The 15,466-nt window shown below is 39.8% G+C and overlaps 3 protein-coding genes across 3 annotated transcripts; 2 read left to right on the top strand and 1 right to left on the bottom strand.

Annotated features, from left to right (window-relative positions):
* The first annotated feature begins 41 nt into the window (after positions 1-41).
* On the top strand, positions 42-3,145 carry LOC126627504 (uncharacterized). The gene is made up of 6 exons (XM_050297080.1): positions 42-538; positions 999-1,133; positions 1,276-1,363; positions 1,796-1,890; positions 2,065-2,232; positions 2,582-3,145. The coding sequence occupies exons 1-6, from the start codon at positions 187-189 to the stop codon at positions 2,740-2,742; spliced, it is 999 nt and encodes a 332-aa protein (XP_050153037.1). The 5' UTR covers positions 42-186; the 3' UTR covers positions 2,743-3,145.
* A 1,188-nt stretch (positions 3,146-4,333) lies between these two features.
* On the top strand, positions 4,334-9,686 carry LOC126626643 (translocon at the outer membrane of chloroplasts 64-like). Its single transcript, XM_050296013.1, has 13 exons — positions 4,334-4,709; positions 5,255-5,407; positions 5,618-5,742; positions 6,020-6,145; positions 6,293-6,475; positions 6,581-6,725; positions 7,026-7,194; positions 7,451-7,585; positions 7,734-7,934; positions 8,280-8,407; positions 8,485-8,536; positions 8,682-8,751; positions 9,221-9,686. Exons 1-13 carry the CDS (start codon positions 4,507-4,509, stop codon positions 9,301-9,303), a joined length of 1,773 nt encoding a protein of 590 aa, XP_050151970.1. The 5' UTR covers positions 4,334-4,506; the 3' UTR covers positions 9,304-9,686.
* On the bottom strand, positions 9,659-12,043 carry LOC126626644 (uncharacterized). Its single transcript, XM_050296014.1, has 6 exons — positions 11,524-12,043; positions 11,226-11,288; positions 10,977-11,078; positions 10,747-10,812; positions 10,436-10,514; positions 9,659-10,312 (listed from the first exon to the last, which is right to left on the bottom strand). Exons 1-6 carry the CDS (start codon positions 11,953-11,955, stop codon positions 9,798-9,800), a joined length of 1,257 nt encoding a protein of 418 aa, XP_050151971.1. The 5' UTR covers positions 11,956-12,043; the 3' UTR covers positions 9,659-9,797.
* Positions 12,044-15,466: the final 3,423 nt, after the last annotated feature.

The following is a 15,466-nucleotide window of genomic DNA, read 5'->3' as shown; positions in this document are numbered from 1 at the left end:
TAGTCTTAAAAACATATCGATGTACTTAAAAAAAATACCCGCATAATAGCGGGTGATTTGGACACCCAAAACCCCACACAGTTGGATCACAAACCCGACTTAAACCCTTTCTTTCTCACCTTCTCCAGAGTATTCTCCCACAGCAAATCGATCGGCTTTCTGCTTTTGCTTTCAAGCCGGTCCACCATGAGAAGGGCTTCCACTCTCGCCTCACTCCCCCGCCTCTCCCGATCCCTCTCCACCGCCCACGGCGGCGCCGCTTCCACGTCAGCCCCCGCCACCTACGGTCTTCTCCAGGTTGCTCTGTACGGGACCACCTCCACCGGTTCTCAGGCTCGTCGTCGATGGTTCGATTCGTTTTCCGGAGGTTCGGGTCGGAAGCTGGCAATTGGCGTCGCCGGAACTCTGGCCTCGGTCGCTGTCGCCACGTCGCTCGCTCCGGAGGTCTATGCGAAAGAGCCGCCTCCGGCTGCGCTTGTTCCCAAGGAGGTCGTGCTTTACCAGTACGAAGCATGCCCTTTCTGCAACAAAGTTAAAGGTAAAAATTAAATCTTTGCTTGTTGAATTGCTTTGGAGATGTTGTGTTTCTGTTGCATTTGATTATTTCGTGGAATTGTTTAAATTTTTCAGTGAATATCGAAAAATGGATGAGATTTCGTGATGAAATGTTGAATTTTACTATTTTAGTATGGATGAAACATTCATTTGAATTTCTCTGCAGTTATAACAGTTATATGTTCATAAAAGAACAAAATTTTACTTTGCAGTTCACACTAGATTATGAACTTTCGCTAAGAATCGAACTATTTGGGCAAATAGTTGCTCGAAACAAGCATTAGAAACTGTGCCACATTTGGAGTTTCTTGAAGTTATTAAGATCACCTTCATTTTTTCCTGTTTTGTACATTTTAATTTGTTTAATTGCTTCTATAATAATATCCAAAAAATGGTTATTATCGTGTTGTTTACGAGTTGGGGATACTTTATTATTGTCTCAGCATTCTTGGATTACCACGATATACCCTACAAAGTTGTGGAGGTCAACCCACTTAGTAAGAAAGAGATTAAATGGTCCGATTATAAGAAGGTTCCGATACTGATGGTGGATGGGGAGCAGCTGGTTGACTCATCAGGTACCTGTTCTTGTGACTGTTCTTAAATTGTTGAGTTTCTCGGTTTGATTTCTAGTTAGAGTAATATGATCTGTGTGCTGTTGAATATATAGCTGCTATAATTACATATCTCAATTAAAATTGAGCATGTGCCTGTTTGCAGCTATAATTGATCAGTTGAATAGCAAAATTGTTCCTGAGAGAGCAGCTGCTTCTTCTCCAGATGACGATGAAGAGAAAAAGTGGCGCCAGTATGTTATCTTTTCCTCGGATAGCTTTTTATGCTTATATAGTTATATTCATGTTTGGATAAAATGGGAGGAATGGTATAATTATACCGTGAGTAGATCTAGGGAAGGTTGCCGGCTTGAGCCACTGAACCATAATCTTAATGGCTCTACTTATCTAAGGTACAAAGAAAAAGGTGAGAATGCTGCAAGTAGTTCTCACCTTGTAGTAGCTTTTTACAAGAATAGAAGAATCCGTAATCTGATTACCACTTTGAATTATACTCGTCTCAATTCCTTTGGATTAGTAATTTTGCAGCACAACTTGCCGGAGTCTTAGAAGATTTTTATTGTGCTGAAATTTTATAAATGGGAAATGAGCTCGGATACTTTGTCTGAAATGGGCATTATCATTAAATTTTTGTTAACTTCAGCGTGCTTCTTATTGTGGTATAGGTGGGTTGATAATCACTTGGTGCACATGTTGTCACCAAACATATACCGAAATACATCGGAGGCCCTCGAGTCCTTTGACTATATCACTAGCAATGGTAAGTTGGTGACTAGATCCCATCTAATGCACCCAGATTTTATGGGCCTGCTAAGACAATCTTCGTTACCGTCAGTTTGTGTACTAATTTTTACTCCAGTTTTTTCCCGTTGCTCTTGAGCATTAGATTTTGGTGGTTATTTGTATTCTGATTTTAGTTTTGCTGTAACTGCAGGTAATTTTAGCTACACCGAAAAAATTTCAGTGAAGTATGCTGGTGCTGCAGCTATGTATTTTGTGTCAAAGAAATTGAAGAAGAAATATAATATTACTGATGAACGTGCCTCCCTGTATGAAGCAGCAGAAACATGGGTTGATGCTCTTAATGGGCGGGACTTCCTCGGTATGTGCTCTAACTAGTGGCATATGCATGTTCTGTCACAGAGATTGCGTTCACTAAGTGACACTAACAGAAATAGATTGATGCATATGCTTATGAGAAAATAAATTAAATGAATGCTCTCGACTGTGATATGATACTTGAATGTTCTCGCACAAGTTTTGTCTAGGAAGAAAATCAACATCAACTATCGTTTGATGAGAGCGCTATCATTAGCATGAATTATCTCAAACAATTTGAGCTCTGTTTGATGGCTGACTTGAGTTTCGGCGCATGAGCCTCAACTTTTTGCCTTGAGTGAGCCTTGATAAGTAAGCTATGGGTGTTCACACGTATATGTTCCTTGTGTCAGGGGGCTCCAAACCGAATTTGGCCGACCTTGCTGTTTTTGGGGTGCTAAGACCAATCCGTTATTTGAGGTCGGGTAAAGATATGGTGGAGCACACACGCATCGGTGAATGGTACTCAAGAATGGAGCAAGCCGTGGGAGAGCCTGCAAGGATTAAGGCGTAAATTGGACATCCCAACGGAGTTTGTACCTGGGTTCTATACTTCATTTTTTGAGTTTGCGGTATCGGTCATCAGAAATGATCAAACACTAAGAAGAAAGAATTTTCCGGAGGTGCTCGCGAGTTATAAATTGATTGAATACAAGCAACGTTTTGCGATTATTCGATTGTTTGGAAAATGGAGATTGTTTAGTGTTCCATTAGATGTGATTGTTTAGCAGTACAAGGAATAAGAATTGGAATGCAGGGATTGTCTTTGTGAGTAAGACATTTCTCTACAATCCACTAAAACTCGGGTTTTAACCCTCATTCTTTCTCTTAATGTAGCTTAGAATAGTAATATTGCTTGTAATCAAAGATAAATAAAAGTTGATCTCTCGAGCCGCTTGCTCCTTTCCATATCATAACCTTAAATCTACAATTTTCCGTTGTTGACCGCTTTACCTTGGCTTGGGACCGGTGGTAGCCCATCTCCCCCTCCTCCTAGTCTCATCCTCTTTCCTTTTTTCAATCATCCTTACTCTCCATCACAGTATGGTCATTCCATTCGTTCGCAGGTCGATGTCTGCATTTCTTTTAATTTTAATTTCATGCGTTATTGAATTTGGTTTACACTTTTAAGCTCATGAATTTTTGTCACTAAACTACTATATTGCCCTAAAATTATAAACTTATCATTAAATTTCCGTTAAGTTTACTACATTGCCCTTAAATTTGTATTTTCCATTAATGTAGGAAGGAAAGGGATCCTCTATGGATCCCTTCCTCCTAATCCACCAAAGCAGGGGATCCGTGCTGTTGAAATTTGATCTAACGGCTACAACCAGGGGCCCATTTAAAAAGTTACAATAACTTCAACCGTTGGATTAATTTTCAACAGCACGAATCCCCTGATTTGGTGGATTAGGAGGAAGGGATCCAGAGATGATCTCGTTATGTCATCTCCAACCGAAGGGTCCAGAGGGCTAAAAATAGTCAGAAAACCGTCTCCAATCGAGGGTTAGGCCAGAAGGCTAGTGGAATCTGATAGGGCCCCATGGAATTTGAAAGGGCCAAATGGTTGTAGCCAGCCAGAAAAAACACCAATCCTGTTGGTTATAACCGACAACTTTGGTGTTTTTTCTGGCTGGCTGCAGCTAGCTGGCGCCAATTACCGTTGGATTCAAAAATATTTTTTTTAAGGTTTTTTTGGCTTTTTTTTTAATTCTTAAAAATTCTAATTTTTTCCCTATAAATACCTAAACCATAGTTTTTAAATTTAAATAATAAATTATGTTTGACCTTTTGATCCTCGGTTGGAGACAGTTTTTTGTGATAAGGCTAAAACGAGCCCTATGGCCCTCGGTTGGAGACAGAGGCAAATATGACAATGTACTATTCATTAAAATATTAATATCTTGGAGGACCAGATAACTAAAACGAGCTATCTGACCAGCTCTCGGTTGGAAATAGCCTTACATGTAGGAAGATGTTATTGGCATCCGCACCAATTATGATCCCATTGATATTATGAGAAACTTGGAGAACCTACCTACAAATGGAAACAAAAAAAGTTGAAAAGTTGGAGGACCTTCGTGATATTTCATTGTATGTAGACAGCAAGTAACCTCAGCCACGTGAACCATCTCTCCGCCTAGGTTACGCTGCGCTGGTTGCTGATTTATCTTCTCCCTCTCTCTCCTCCTCCTCCTCTCTCTCTAAAACCCTGACTTGCTAGTTTGGCAGTTCCGGAGGGTTCGGACGAACAATCTCAAAGAAAGACACAGTCATGGCGTCTCAGGCCGCCAATCTGTGGGTCCTGCTGGGTTTGGGTTTGGCTGGAATTCTCCTGGTGACAAGGAAGCTGACGAAGACCATCAGAGAAGACTTTGGCGCCTTTATTGAGCGGCTTCAGCTTCTTCCTCCGCCGCAGCCTGCTCCTCCCAAGGCTCCGCATCCCCTCACCGGCCTCACCTTCGCCGTCTCCGACGTGTACGCTCTCTCTACCCATTTCCCATCTGTTTGTTTCTGGAAAAAAAAAAAGAGTTGAAACCCAAGATTTTATTAGAGTGGAAAAACAGAAAGTATTTCTGTTTGGCTGCTGAGAAAAAGGAAAAGGATGGAACTTTGAAAGTTTCAGTCTTTGCCTTTTGGTTAGCTTTATTAAAACTGATTGAAGTTATGGTTAATGTAGATAGTTGAAAGGATTTTTTGAATTGGGTTGGTACCTGGATGGCGAAAAGGCCTGAAATTCATGAACTGTGTAATAAGTTTCGGTTTAGATAGAATTGCTGTGTTTTAGTGATTGAGAGGGAGTAAGTAGTAAATAAAAAAACCAGAACATCTATGGAACACAGGATGGCAGTTACGGCTGAATTCGAATGCGACATTAAAAGAATAAATGAACATCTTTTCTGTGCATTGAGTCGATATGCACAGACACGCGAATGCACTTTTTCTTTCTTTTGCTTTGCAGTTGTAATTTTTGAGACTTGTTGCTTGTGTTAAAAGTGGACAACTTTGTGACATGGTTGCAGATTTGAAATTGAGGGACATGTAACTGGTTTTGGTCATCCTGATTGGGGAAGAACACATGATGCAGCTTCTCGGACATCGCCTGTGGTTTCCACTCTTGTCGAAGGAGGTGCCACATGCACTGGGATAACTGTTGTGGATGAATTGGCTTATAGGTATGTATCACTATGAGCATAATGTTCCCTTGACGGGCTAAAGGTGATATCACTAATGTGATTGTGAGGATCTCTAATCAATATGAAAAAGGAAAATAGTTTTGAGGATCAACACAAACTAATGACATCTCTATTTCCCTTCAATTTCTCTAACTCTAGCTTTAATCTGGATTACATAATTCCAATTCTCTTTGGCGTGTTTATTTTCAGTATTACTGGAGAAAATAAGCATTACGGTACCCCCACCAATCCAGCAGCATCTTCCAGAACACCAGGTGGATCCTCTAGTGGAGCTGCCGTGGCTGTAGCCGCTGATCTTGTTGATTTTTCACTCGGTGAGCTTCTTTTTCTTATCCTTTCTGAAATTGTTCTTTATTTTCTTTACATTTCCTCTTGAGTTTTGTAACTTGTGTTATTAGTCTTTGAACATGGGAAATGCATGTGTGAATGACTTGGTTTTGTTTCCTTTGCCTATCTTATCTGAAAATTCTCTTATTTGGATACTCAGCATGTTCTTTATCTCCTTGTATCTCCAAAAACTCTCTCTTCAATTTCAACAGTGCAGCATGTGTAATACTGTAATATTTACTTCATGCTAACACCACGGTGCAGGCCTTGATACTGTTGGTGGCGTTAGAGTACCTGCTGGGTCTTGTGGCATCATTGGATTCCGAGCTTCGCATGGCTCTGTTTCTCATGCTGGATTTATACCTGTTTCTACAAGTCTGGATACTGTTGGTATGTATGGATGCAATTCTGTATGTTGCCAGGCTGCAGCAATATATGTTAATGTGCAACCATCCGTGCCTGAAAACTTGTAACTTTTTGTCTCTTAATTTATTGCTATTGTGGGATATTATTTGACTTGTAAGATCACATTTACAGGATGGTTTGCTAGGGATCCAAGTGTCCTGCGTCGTGTTGGACACGTGCTGCTGCAACTTCCTTATGCAGTTTCACGCAGTCCAAGACAAATTGTAATAGCTGATGATTGCTTTCAAGAAGTAAAGATTCCCATTGATAGGATTGTTCAAGTGGTTATCAAATCCACTGAGAAGCTTTTTGGAAGTATGTTCTTTTCCTTTGATTTAGAGATCCATTCTTTGGCTCTTGTCCATGGTGGACTGCTGTTTTTGAAAATTTTCTGATTGAGTTCTCGATAAACTGGTCCAGAACAAGTGTTGAAACATGAAAATCTTAGGGACTATTTCAATTCAAAAATTCCAAGCTTGAAAGAGTTTCATGGCCAGAAGACAAATGGTGAAGTAAAGACTTCATCCCTCAAATTGCTTGCCAATGTTGTGCAGTTTCTTCAAAGGTGAGCTGATTTATCAGTAGTCAGTCTTCTGTATATGTCATAATTTTGAGACCAAATGTTCCTGTCCTTGTACTTCTATTCCAATTATCTTTAATGTATTCTTATGGTTGCATTGGAAGGGCGAAGCTAAAACTCATGAAAGATTGTAAAAATTTAAAAATATTAATTTTCAACCTGAGAATTGGTAAAATATGCTGTCATAAGGAGGCAGTTTTTCACTTTGTTTATCCATTTGTCTTTGATTTCGAAAATTTTCCTGGATCATATAGTATTGGAGCTTTATTGTGTTTCTTGTTACAGGCATGAGTTCAGACATAATCATGGGGAGTGGATTGATTCGGTGAAGCCTGTTTTGGAGTCTGCTACTTCAATGCAAATATGTGGGCCACTGGAGGCATCCGATGAGGAGATTGAGATATGCAAGTCAATTAGGAATGAATTACAGGCAGCTGTCAGCTCTCTATTGAAGGTAGCCATTTTGATTATTAATTTATTAATTGTTAATATTTTACGATTTCAATACATTTCACACATACATGCACACTTTCAAGCACACATACGTACAGATTGTCTTACTAATTACAAAGCCAAATTAGCTTGACTGGACTGGACTGGACTGGACATCGTATAATATAAATTATAGTGCTTCCTTTTGTAATTATCTATAATGTGTTTATCGAGGTTTGTTATATGAATTACGATTTCTCTTTTATTTGCTTGTGTAGGATGATGGAATTTTGGTTATCCCAACTATAGCTGACCCCCCTTCGAAACTTGGTGGGAAGGAGATGCTCTCTGAGGACTTCCGCAGTCGTGCTTTTGGTCTCTTAAGTATTGCGAGCCTGTCAGGTTGTTGTCAGGTGAAAATCCATCAATCACTCTCTCTCTGTCTTCGATCTTTAATATCTTTGTGTATCATTATGTATTCATTACATATACATAGTGATAAGTTTGTACTGATTTTAGTTTCTCCTAATCTTCTGTACTCCGTGGATGTCTCCTCTTCAGGTCACAGTACCTCTGGGTTTTCATGACAAGTGTCCTGTTTCAGTTTCTTTCATAGCCAAGCATGGGGGTGATCGCTTTTTACTGGATGCACTGCACACTATGTACACATCTTTACAGGAGCAGGCTGATATTGCTTCAAAATCCAAATCATCCAAAAATGCTCTCACCAAGGAACAGTCTGCTGAAATTGCCAAGGAAAAGGTAGGTCATCGCTTTCGTGATCATCGTCCATTTTGCTTTTCAAGTTGTTGCTATCTTTGTTGATTTGCTTTGTAACATAGGACATCATGTTATCAAATTTCTGTTGGAATTTACATAATATTATTTAAGCTCTGTTCCGTCGACTTATTATCTCTTATTCTGCATGGAAAAGTCAAGGTACCTCTAGGATCGTCAGTCCCGATGATCAAAAGTCATTGTTGAATGGTGAATTGACATGAATAATATTTCTACCAAGTCTTATTTGCATAACGACTATTCAAGCTCGTTTCCGAATTGCATTTGCATATCCTAAAGCCTCTTCTGTTATCCTTACAAAATAATTAGGGAAATCGAGCATACAAAGATAAGGACTGGCAGAAGGCTATTGGCTTTTATTCTGAAGCTATCAAACTTAGTGGCAACAATGCAACGTATTACAGTAACAGGGCTCAAGCATATCTTGAAGTTGAAAGGTACCGCTATCTGTTGGGACATTTATTCTCTCAGTTGATATCTTGGGGTAGGTCTCTAATTTACTTCTTCCGTCTAGATTCATTCAAGCCGAGGCAGATTGTACTAAAGCTATCAACCTTGACAAAAAGGTAACTCCTCTCCAAAAGTATTAATCATTGGATATTCCCAATTATCGGTTGAATGCTATAGGCCCTATGGTGTTCCTTGTGTTCTTCGAGTGCAGATTATTGATTGCGTTTTTATACCCATTGTTGCCTACTTATGTTTCTTCAGAATGTGAAAGCTTATTTCCGAAGAGGCACTGCAAGGGAGATGCTTGGTTATTACAAGGAGGCGATTGAAGGTCAGATTTGTTTGTTTTTTTATTTTTTATTCTTTGTTCTGACCGACGGACTTGGGAGCAGCCTCTCCATAAATGGGGGTAAGGCTAGCCGACATTCACCTCTCCCAGACCCTGCGTAAAGCGGGAGCCTTGTGCACTGGGTACGATCTTTTTTTTTTTTGTTCTGACCGACGGACTGTGTTGCCCCCATGATCTACCCTTAAGCTAGAAACCTAGTGTGAAAGTCTAAGGAAAACAGTGTTTATCGGGTGCAAATTAGATATTTGAAATTTGAGATTGGATTTGCAACTTCCTTGCCAAATTCACTCAACGGACGAGTAGCTTCTACTGGTTGCAGATGTGAATTGTTTTGGTATTCTATTTCAGAGCGTGGAATACACTCGTGTTATTTAAGCACATCTGTGTGTTTTTAATTCATTCATTCCAATCTCCTAAAATAACTCCGGTTCAATGGCGCTTCATTCTGCAGACTTTAGACATGCACTTGTTCTTGAGCCAACCAACAAACGAGCAGCCGCTGCTGCTGACAGATTGAGGAAGCTGTTCCAGTAGCTTATTGAAGCTCGCTCGGCCAGGTAAAATCCATTTAAACTAGACGGTCGACAATTCCCATATGTCTAAACCAATCGAATGAGAAGAGGGATGACGAGACTCGAGAGAAGTTGAGAATCTTTACTCTTATGATCACGGTGTTTTTTTTTGTGGGGGGGGGGGGGGGGGGGCTAGATTATTGTTTGATCAGATCAGTTTATAGGTTATTGTCGCCAAAATTTGTAACTATATGCCAATTTTGTTGCTTTTAGATGAGGTTTAAAGGCGATCATGAGCACAGCCATTACAATATTTATCTTTGCCTTTGCATTGTAATTTTCGCATACGTTGTTGTACTTTGATTGGTTTCACTCGATGCAGTAAACGTAAATAATGTCATTCGATATGCTCGGCTACGAGTAGATGTGAAAAGTTCAGCCAAAGTACAAACTATTGGATCGAATAAGAGGGAAAGAACCCGTTTACCAGTAAACCCTAACGAATCGTTTTTCGCCCTAGTCAAATTCGAAAAGATCCAGCTCTTCTTCTGTATACTCCGGGAGTGAAGCTCTCGTAATCAGTGGCTGCCTCGGCCTTTTAGCTCCAGTTGTTTTCCCAACTTCTTGATCATCAGGGATCTCAACTGGGTTGATAGGTCGGCTCGTGCTCGATGGATTGTCACCCTCAGCCACTCCAGGATTGTTGGCCTTCTTAGCTGCTGCAGTTACCTCGTTGTCAAGACGGTCTTTTCTAATTGCCATTTTTGTGGTTCCATCAGGCATTGCGGTTTTCACCGATGAAGAAAGAACCTCCACATCCGCAGTTGGACTTCCACGCTGCTCGTGGCTTGAGCAGCTCATCCCTGGCGCCGCAGCATGATCTGTTTCCATATGTTTCTCAATGTTAAGATCGCTCCCTCTTACCGCAGAACTTTGTCTTAGATGATTCATGATTTTTTCGGTGCTTTCCTGTGGCGGAGGGAACTTTTCCTGCGGCGCCCAAAACCTCGTATGAGTTACCGCAGCACTGTCTGTTACGAAGAAATGAGATTAAACCATAATAACTGCTGTGAGAATCTCATTGCTCGCACTGCAAGCAACACAGGGACACTAGAAGTTTTGCTGCAATACAAGAAGATCGACTTATGACTTACCACTGCTGGGAGCGGGATTGTTGACTGATGAAATAGGAAGATCGTTTGTCACGACAGGTCTACCATCCTTGGAGATGACCTGCAAATGTAACAATTCATCATCATACAGAAAACAAAAGTGATCAGAGTTCACTTTCGGTTCTGTAAACGTCACATAATTGCGGCGCCAAGGCCACAGAAATGAAAAGTGGGAACTAAATTGATGGTTTAGAGTCTCCAGACGCGTCGTCAAATGATCAAAGATGACTGCTCTCTAGTGTATGTGCCCACCGCTACTCAATTATCCTCCCAACACAAGAAAGAGAACGCACCTGAACCATGTTGTTCTTGGTTATGTTAAGATAGCATGCCGAGCGTGAGGGAGAGAACACAGCAACCTGATAAAAAGCATTGAACTCAAGCTTAGAGAAAATTTCGCGAGGTTGGCATTTCGACCTACACCCCAAAGGCCCGTTTCGCGTTTCTAGATTTTACAGGTCGTTATATTCATAATCCCAATCTGCTAGATTTCACCAGCATAAGCAGAAAACAAATAACAAACCTTCTTGAGTACCAAAACTGCACCAACAGATATGCTCTTCCCGAAGTCTCCCTCAGAAAGCACTGTGTGGTGGATGCTGGCACCAATTGTACCTGTAGGATCCTGAAACCAAAATTTCAGCCACTTAGACTGTCTCATTGCACAAAGTGAAAAGATTGACGCGAGCAGTGCCTAATTTAGAGAGAGAGAGAGAGAGAGAGAGAGAGAGATCATAATTTATCAATGTCCACCATGTCCATAGAACGTAACCTTGAGAGTGAGCATGAGATCACCAAGACCATTTGGGGTGCAAGATTTGATCACAGCAACAACCTAATTAACCAGAAAATCACATGAGTTTTCAAACATTATAATATTTTATTATGATGATATACAAAAATAAAAAGTAGAATTAAGCAGATAAAAAGGGGGTTTCTTTCCAGTGTTTTCTCAGCAACCAAACAGATAAACTGGGTTTTTCTTTCCAGTGTTTTCTCACCAGCCAAACAGATTTTGGGAAGGATTTGAATTTATCAAATTTCTAGAATAATAACAGAAATGGAAATACCTGAGCTACTCTGTGAGTGTTAACCCCCATCCTGATGGAACCCAGCGGCGTCGGATAGTCGGCGCCTTGCTTTGCAACATAATCGAGAGCGGAAAGCCATGGATCGGCGGCGAAATCGGTGTCTTTATCATCACCATTCTCGACGACTCTCCTAACGAACTCTTGGGTCGGAATGGGCTCGACGTTCTGGTCGTCTCCGTGGCGGTGAATTTGGGTCCTGCGCTGCATCGCGGCCTGTACGGCTCCGGCGGGGCCCCGAATGAGAGGCGGAGAGGCGGAAGAGGACGAGGAGGGGTTGGGCGGAGGCGGAGGATTAATTGATTTGAGGGAATGGGAGGCGGAGCGCTTGCAAGGGCGGAGACTGAGAGAGATGAGGTCCGAATCGTCGACGTCTAGTTGCTCCCAGGGTTCATCGCTGCCGTCGTCGTCCATGTTCTTCTGGTTTTGCGACTGAAAGCGCGGGAATCTGACACAGTTGAACGGCAGGATTTTTCGAGGTTTTCATTTTGGGCTGGGCTGGATATCTTATTAAGATGATTGGGCTCACAATCTCATTTTCTTTTGGGCCTTTCACTTGTCGTTATTTTTTGGTCCGATACCACCTGTAAATTTTTTTTCTCTAAAAATTAGATCAGCTGGTGACGAAGGCATGACAGTTATATTTTTTGGAACTCGGAAAGACTCACAAAGCCATTCTACGTGTAATTCATTTTTATCGTTTTTATTTCATATACAAAATGATATTGAGGGTTTGGGTTTTGCTTTAAGTCAATCATAATTATCGAAACTGTAACATCATAATAGTCAAATTTGAGAATTTTTCACTAACAAGTGTAAAGAAATACTACTAGATTGTAGTAATGTTGGTGACAAATCATTTATAATGTTTGGCTTTAAAAAAAAAAAAACCGCTTCAAACTCTTCTCTTGATTCTTTAACGTGAGAACGACGCAAATCAACTTTCCAGTCAAAATCAAAATCAGCTAGAACTAAACTGCCAATTGTCAATGTGTTTAATCTAGTTTACGTTTTTTTGTGGCTCAATTAATTTGTATATATTTTATGCCTTACGGGAAATTAGGACCACCACATGATCGAGGGGTTACGTACAAGGAGATAAGATTTCTGATTTGATTAGCATGTCTCAATTGGTAGGGAAAGTGCAGAAATACAGTGAGGGACCGGAACGTGAGTAGCTCGATGTCACAATCACATACTACTTACAACGGGACCGCCAAAATGTGTGTACAAGAATACAAAGGGACCGCCAAAATCACGGACAATCTAAAAGGTGAGATCGTAGAAACGTGATATGTATGTTCCAGTTAGACGATCAATCTAGTTAGGGAAGAGCACTTGAAACCGAAAATCGAAACACGAATCAAATCGGATTGCACTGAACGGTTCGGTTTTTGCAATTTTGAAACGGTTTTGATTTGAAACCGAACCACAGTGTAGGAAAACGATTTGGTTTCGGTTTTGGACTTCTAAAACCGCACCAAAACCAAACCACAACCCAAATATAAGCACAATAACTGAATTCAAGACTTAATCTGTTGCAATTCTTTAACTCACCACCTAGGTCCACCAAATTAAATAGAACCGGGCAATCTGCAATACTCCTGACCATGGTAATTGCAGACCATACTTTCTGGTATTCATATCTTGAAGCTTTCATACTTTCTGCAATACAAATGTTAGGGCAACTCCTCTGCGTACTTTCAGTGATGAACTTGAATATAATCTTTTATTCCTTGCTACAACATTTGAGCATGAATTGAAAGCATTGTGATTATGAATGTGGAAGAACTTGTTGTATTTGTATAGTAGGAAGTGCATGCTTTCATGTAATGCTAGTTTGTTTTGTGTATTCTTGAAGCTGCAATTTGATGTCCAGAACCTTTTTTTTTTTCATTTTGTATGTCAATAGTGTAAAAATGAACCGAAACCATTTGAAACCACGTCGAATCAAAACCAAACGGTTCAGTTCCATTTCGATTTTGACTTCAAACCGTACCAGACCAAATCGTGCCCACCCCTAAATCTAGTTAGCAATATTTTCCTTGTGAGATTCATCTCTCTCACCTTGTCATCGGGGACGAAGCTAGAAAGTTAGTTTATGGGGCTACAATTAAGTAGCAGCAGATGCAAAATTCTATTCTTGCTGCATCCCAATAATAGTGGGCACAACACCTAAATTTTTTTTCTTCAACTTTTACTGTGAGGCATTTCGTCGAGCACTTGACTGACCCTTACCATTGTGTTCTTGGCGTACATCCAGCCTTTTAATGTTCTTTTAATTTGGTATTTAGGTCAATAAAACTAAGAATTGAATCATATATTGTTATAAATATACAAAAGTTAGATAAATAACCTTTGCTAGGGACATGAGCGAAACGGATGCAAAATATCGTATTATAACTTTAGTAGCTATAGCACAAAAGAATGACAGATAAAGAGAGGGAGGGAGATATACTGATATTATTTATTTGATTCTTTCTTTCGCATTGTGTATTTGATAACACACAGAGTGCTCTATTTACAGAGCAACTCCTGTCACAACCAACCAAACAAAAATGATTACATTTTGAAAGAATCACACAACCACTATTCCCAATTCTTCATTACTTTGAGTGGGCATTCATTCATCCAATAATTCTACAACATATATGAATATATAGGGTCGAGAATTCCACTTTATAGGACAATTGGGAGGAAAGAAATTAATGGACCAATCAAATAATAAATTTATGCTTGAAAAATGTCGATGTTGTTTAGCTTTTGTCAAACTCTTCTACACGAAGGAGACAAACTGAGGAAGCGATATGATATTTTAAGGGTAGTTTTTCAAATTGATTTTCAGTCAGGTGCCTCCCCACTTGGACTAACCAATAACTTCATTTTATTACAACTTTGATATCGACTGATCGATTAATCGATTCATTTGACCAAAATTGCTTCTTACGACCATCTTCTTTGTGATTGGAACAAGCTTCTCATTGGAATAATTATCAAGGATTCAACCTCACTGCCTTCGCATATTTATACAAATATTAAACAGGAACAAAACCTATTATAGTTTTTTTATATTTTTGGAACAAACGATATTATTTACACAGATTTCATTAAAAGAGAGGGAACCTGTTACAGTTTTAACTACTCGTAAATGTATTTCACTTTTACAACTACTTGTAATTGTGTTTTATTTTACAACTACTACTTGTAACTATAAATGTCTGTTTGATGGGTTGGATGAAATGGAGTCTTAGGAATAGGATTGGGTTGGCTGGAATTGGTTAGACTTCGTAAACATAACTTATAACCCGTGTGTATGGATAACTTAGTAACTCATTATATTATAGATTTATAACTCATCATCTCTAGTCATATCCATCTCATATTTTGACACAACAAATAATAGACTGAATTCAAGTCAATTTTAATTGGTCACAACCTTATGTTCTTAGCACCCAAGAGAATGATTTCGATCCATTTGGTACCAACTACCAAGAATATCTTCACACAAGGTTACTACTAAATTCAAATTTACTTACTTTAACTTATATGTAAGCATATTAATTTTATCGTTTGATTAATACATGAAATGATAATATTACGTGACGTATTTTTAATACACATATTTCTCCAATCAAGGGAAGACGAGACCGGTAAGCCGCCACTACGACGACAACGACGGCAACGATGAGAGACCACGATATGTTTTCCAATAAGTTGTTAGTTCTTAGTTTAAGACAGAGACACAGCGTCATTTGCGGCCTTCTCACTTTGCATGTCAACCTCCACAAGTTGCCCACAATTAAATCCCATCCATTGATCCACAAACTGACAACCGGATCTCCCGGTCACCTCCTCCTCCATGCCGAAACGGTAAAAATCTTTTAACCTTCCCATCTCTTGTTCCCCTCCAGTTCCAAAATTTACC

Source organism: Malus sylvestris, chromosome 6 (genome assembly GCF_916048215.2).
Source record: "Malus sylvestris chromosome 6, drMalSylv7.2, whole genome shotgun sequence".
Taxonomy (NCBI): Eukaryota; Viridiplantae; Streptophyta; class Magnoliopsida; order Rosales; family Rosaceae; genus Malus; species Malus sylvestris.
This window is presented reverse-complemented; position numbering and strand designations above follow the sequence as displayed.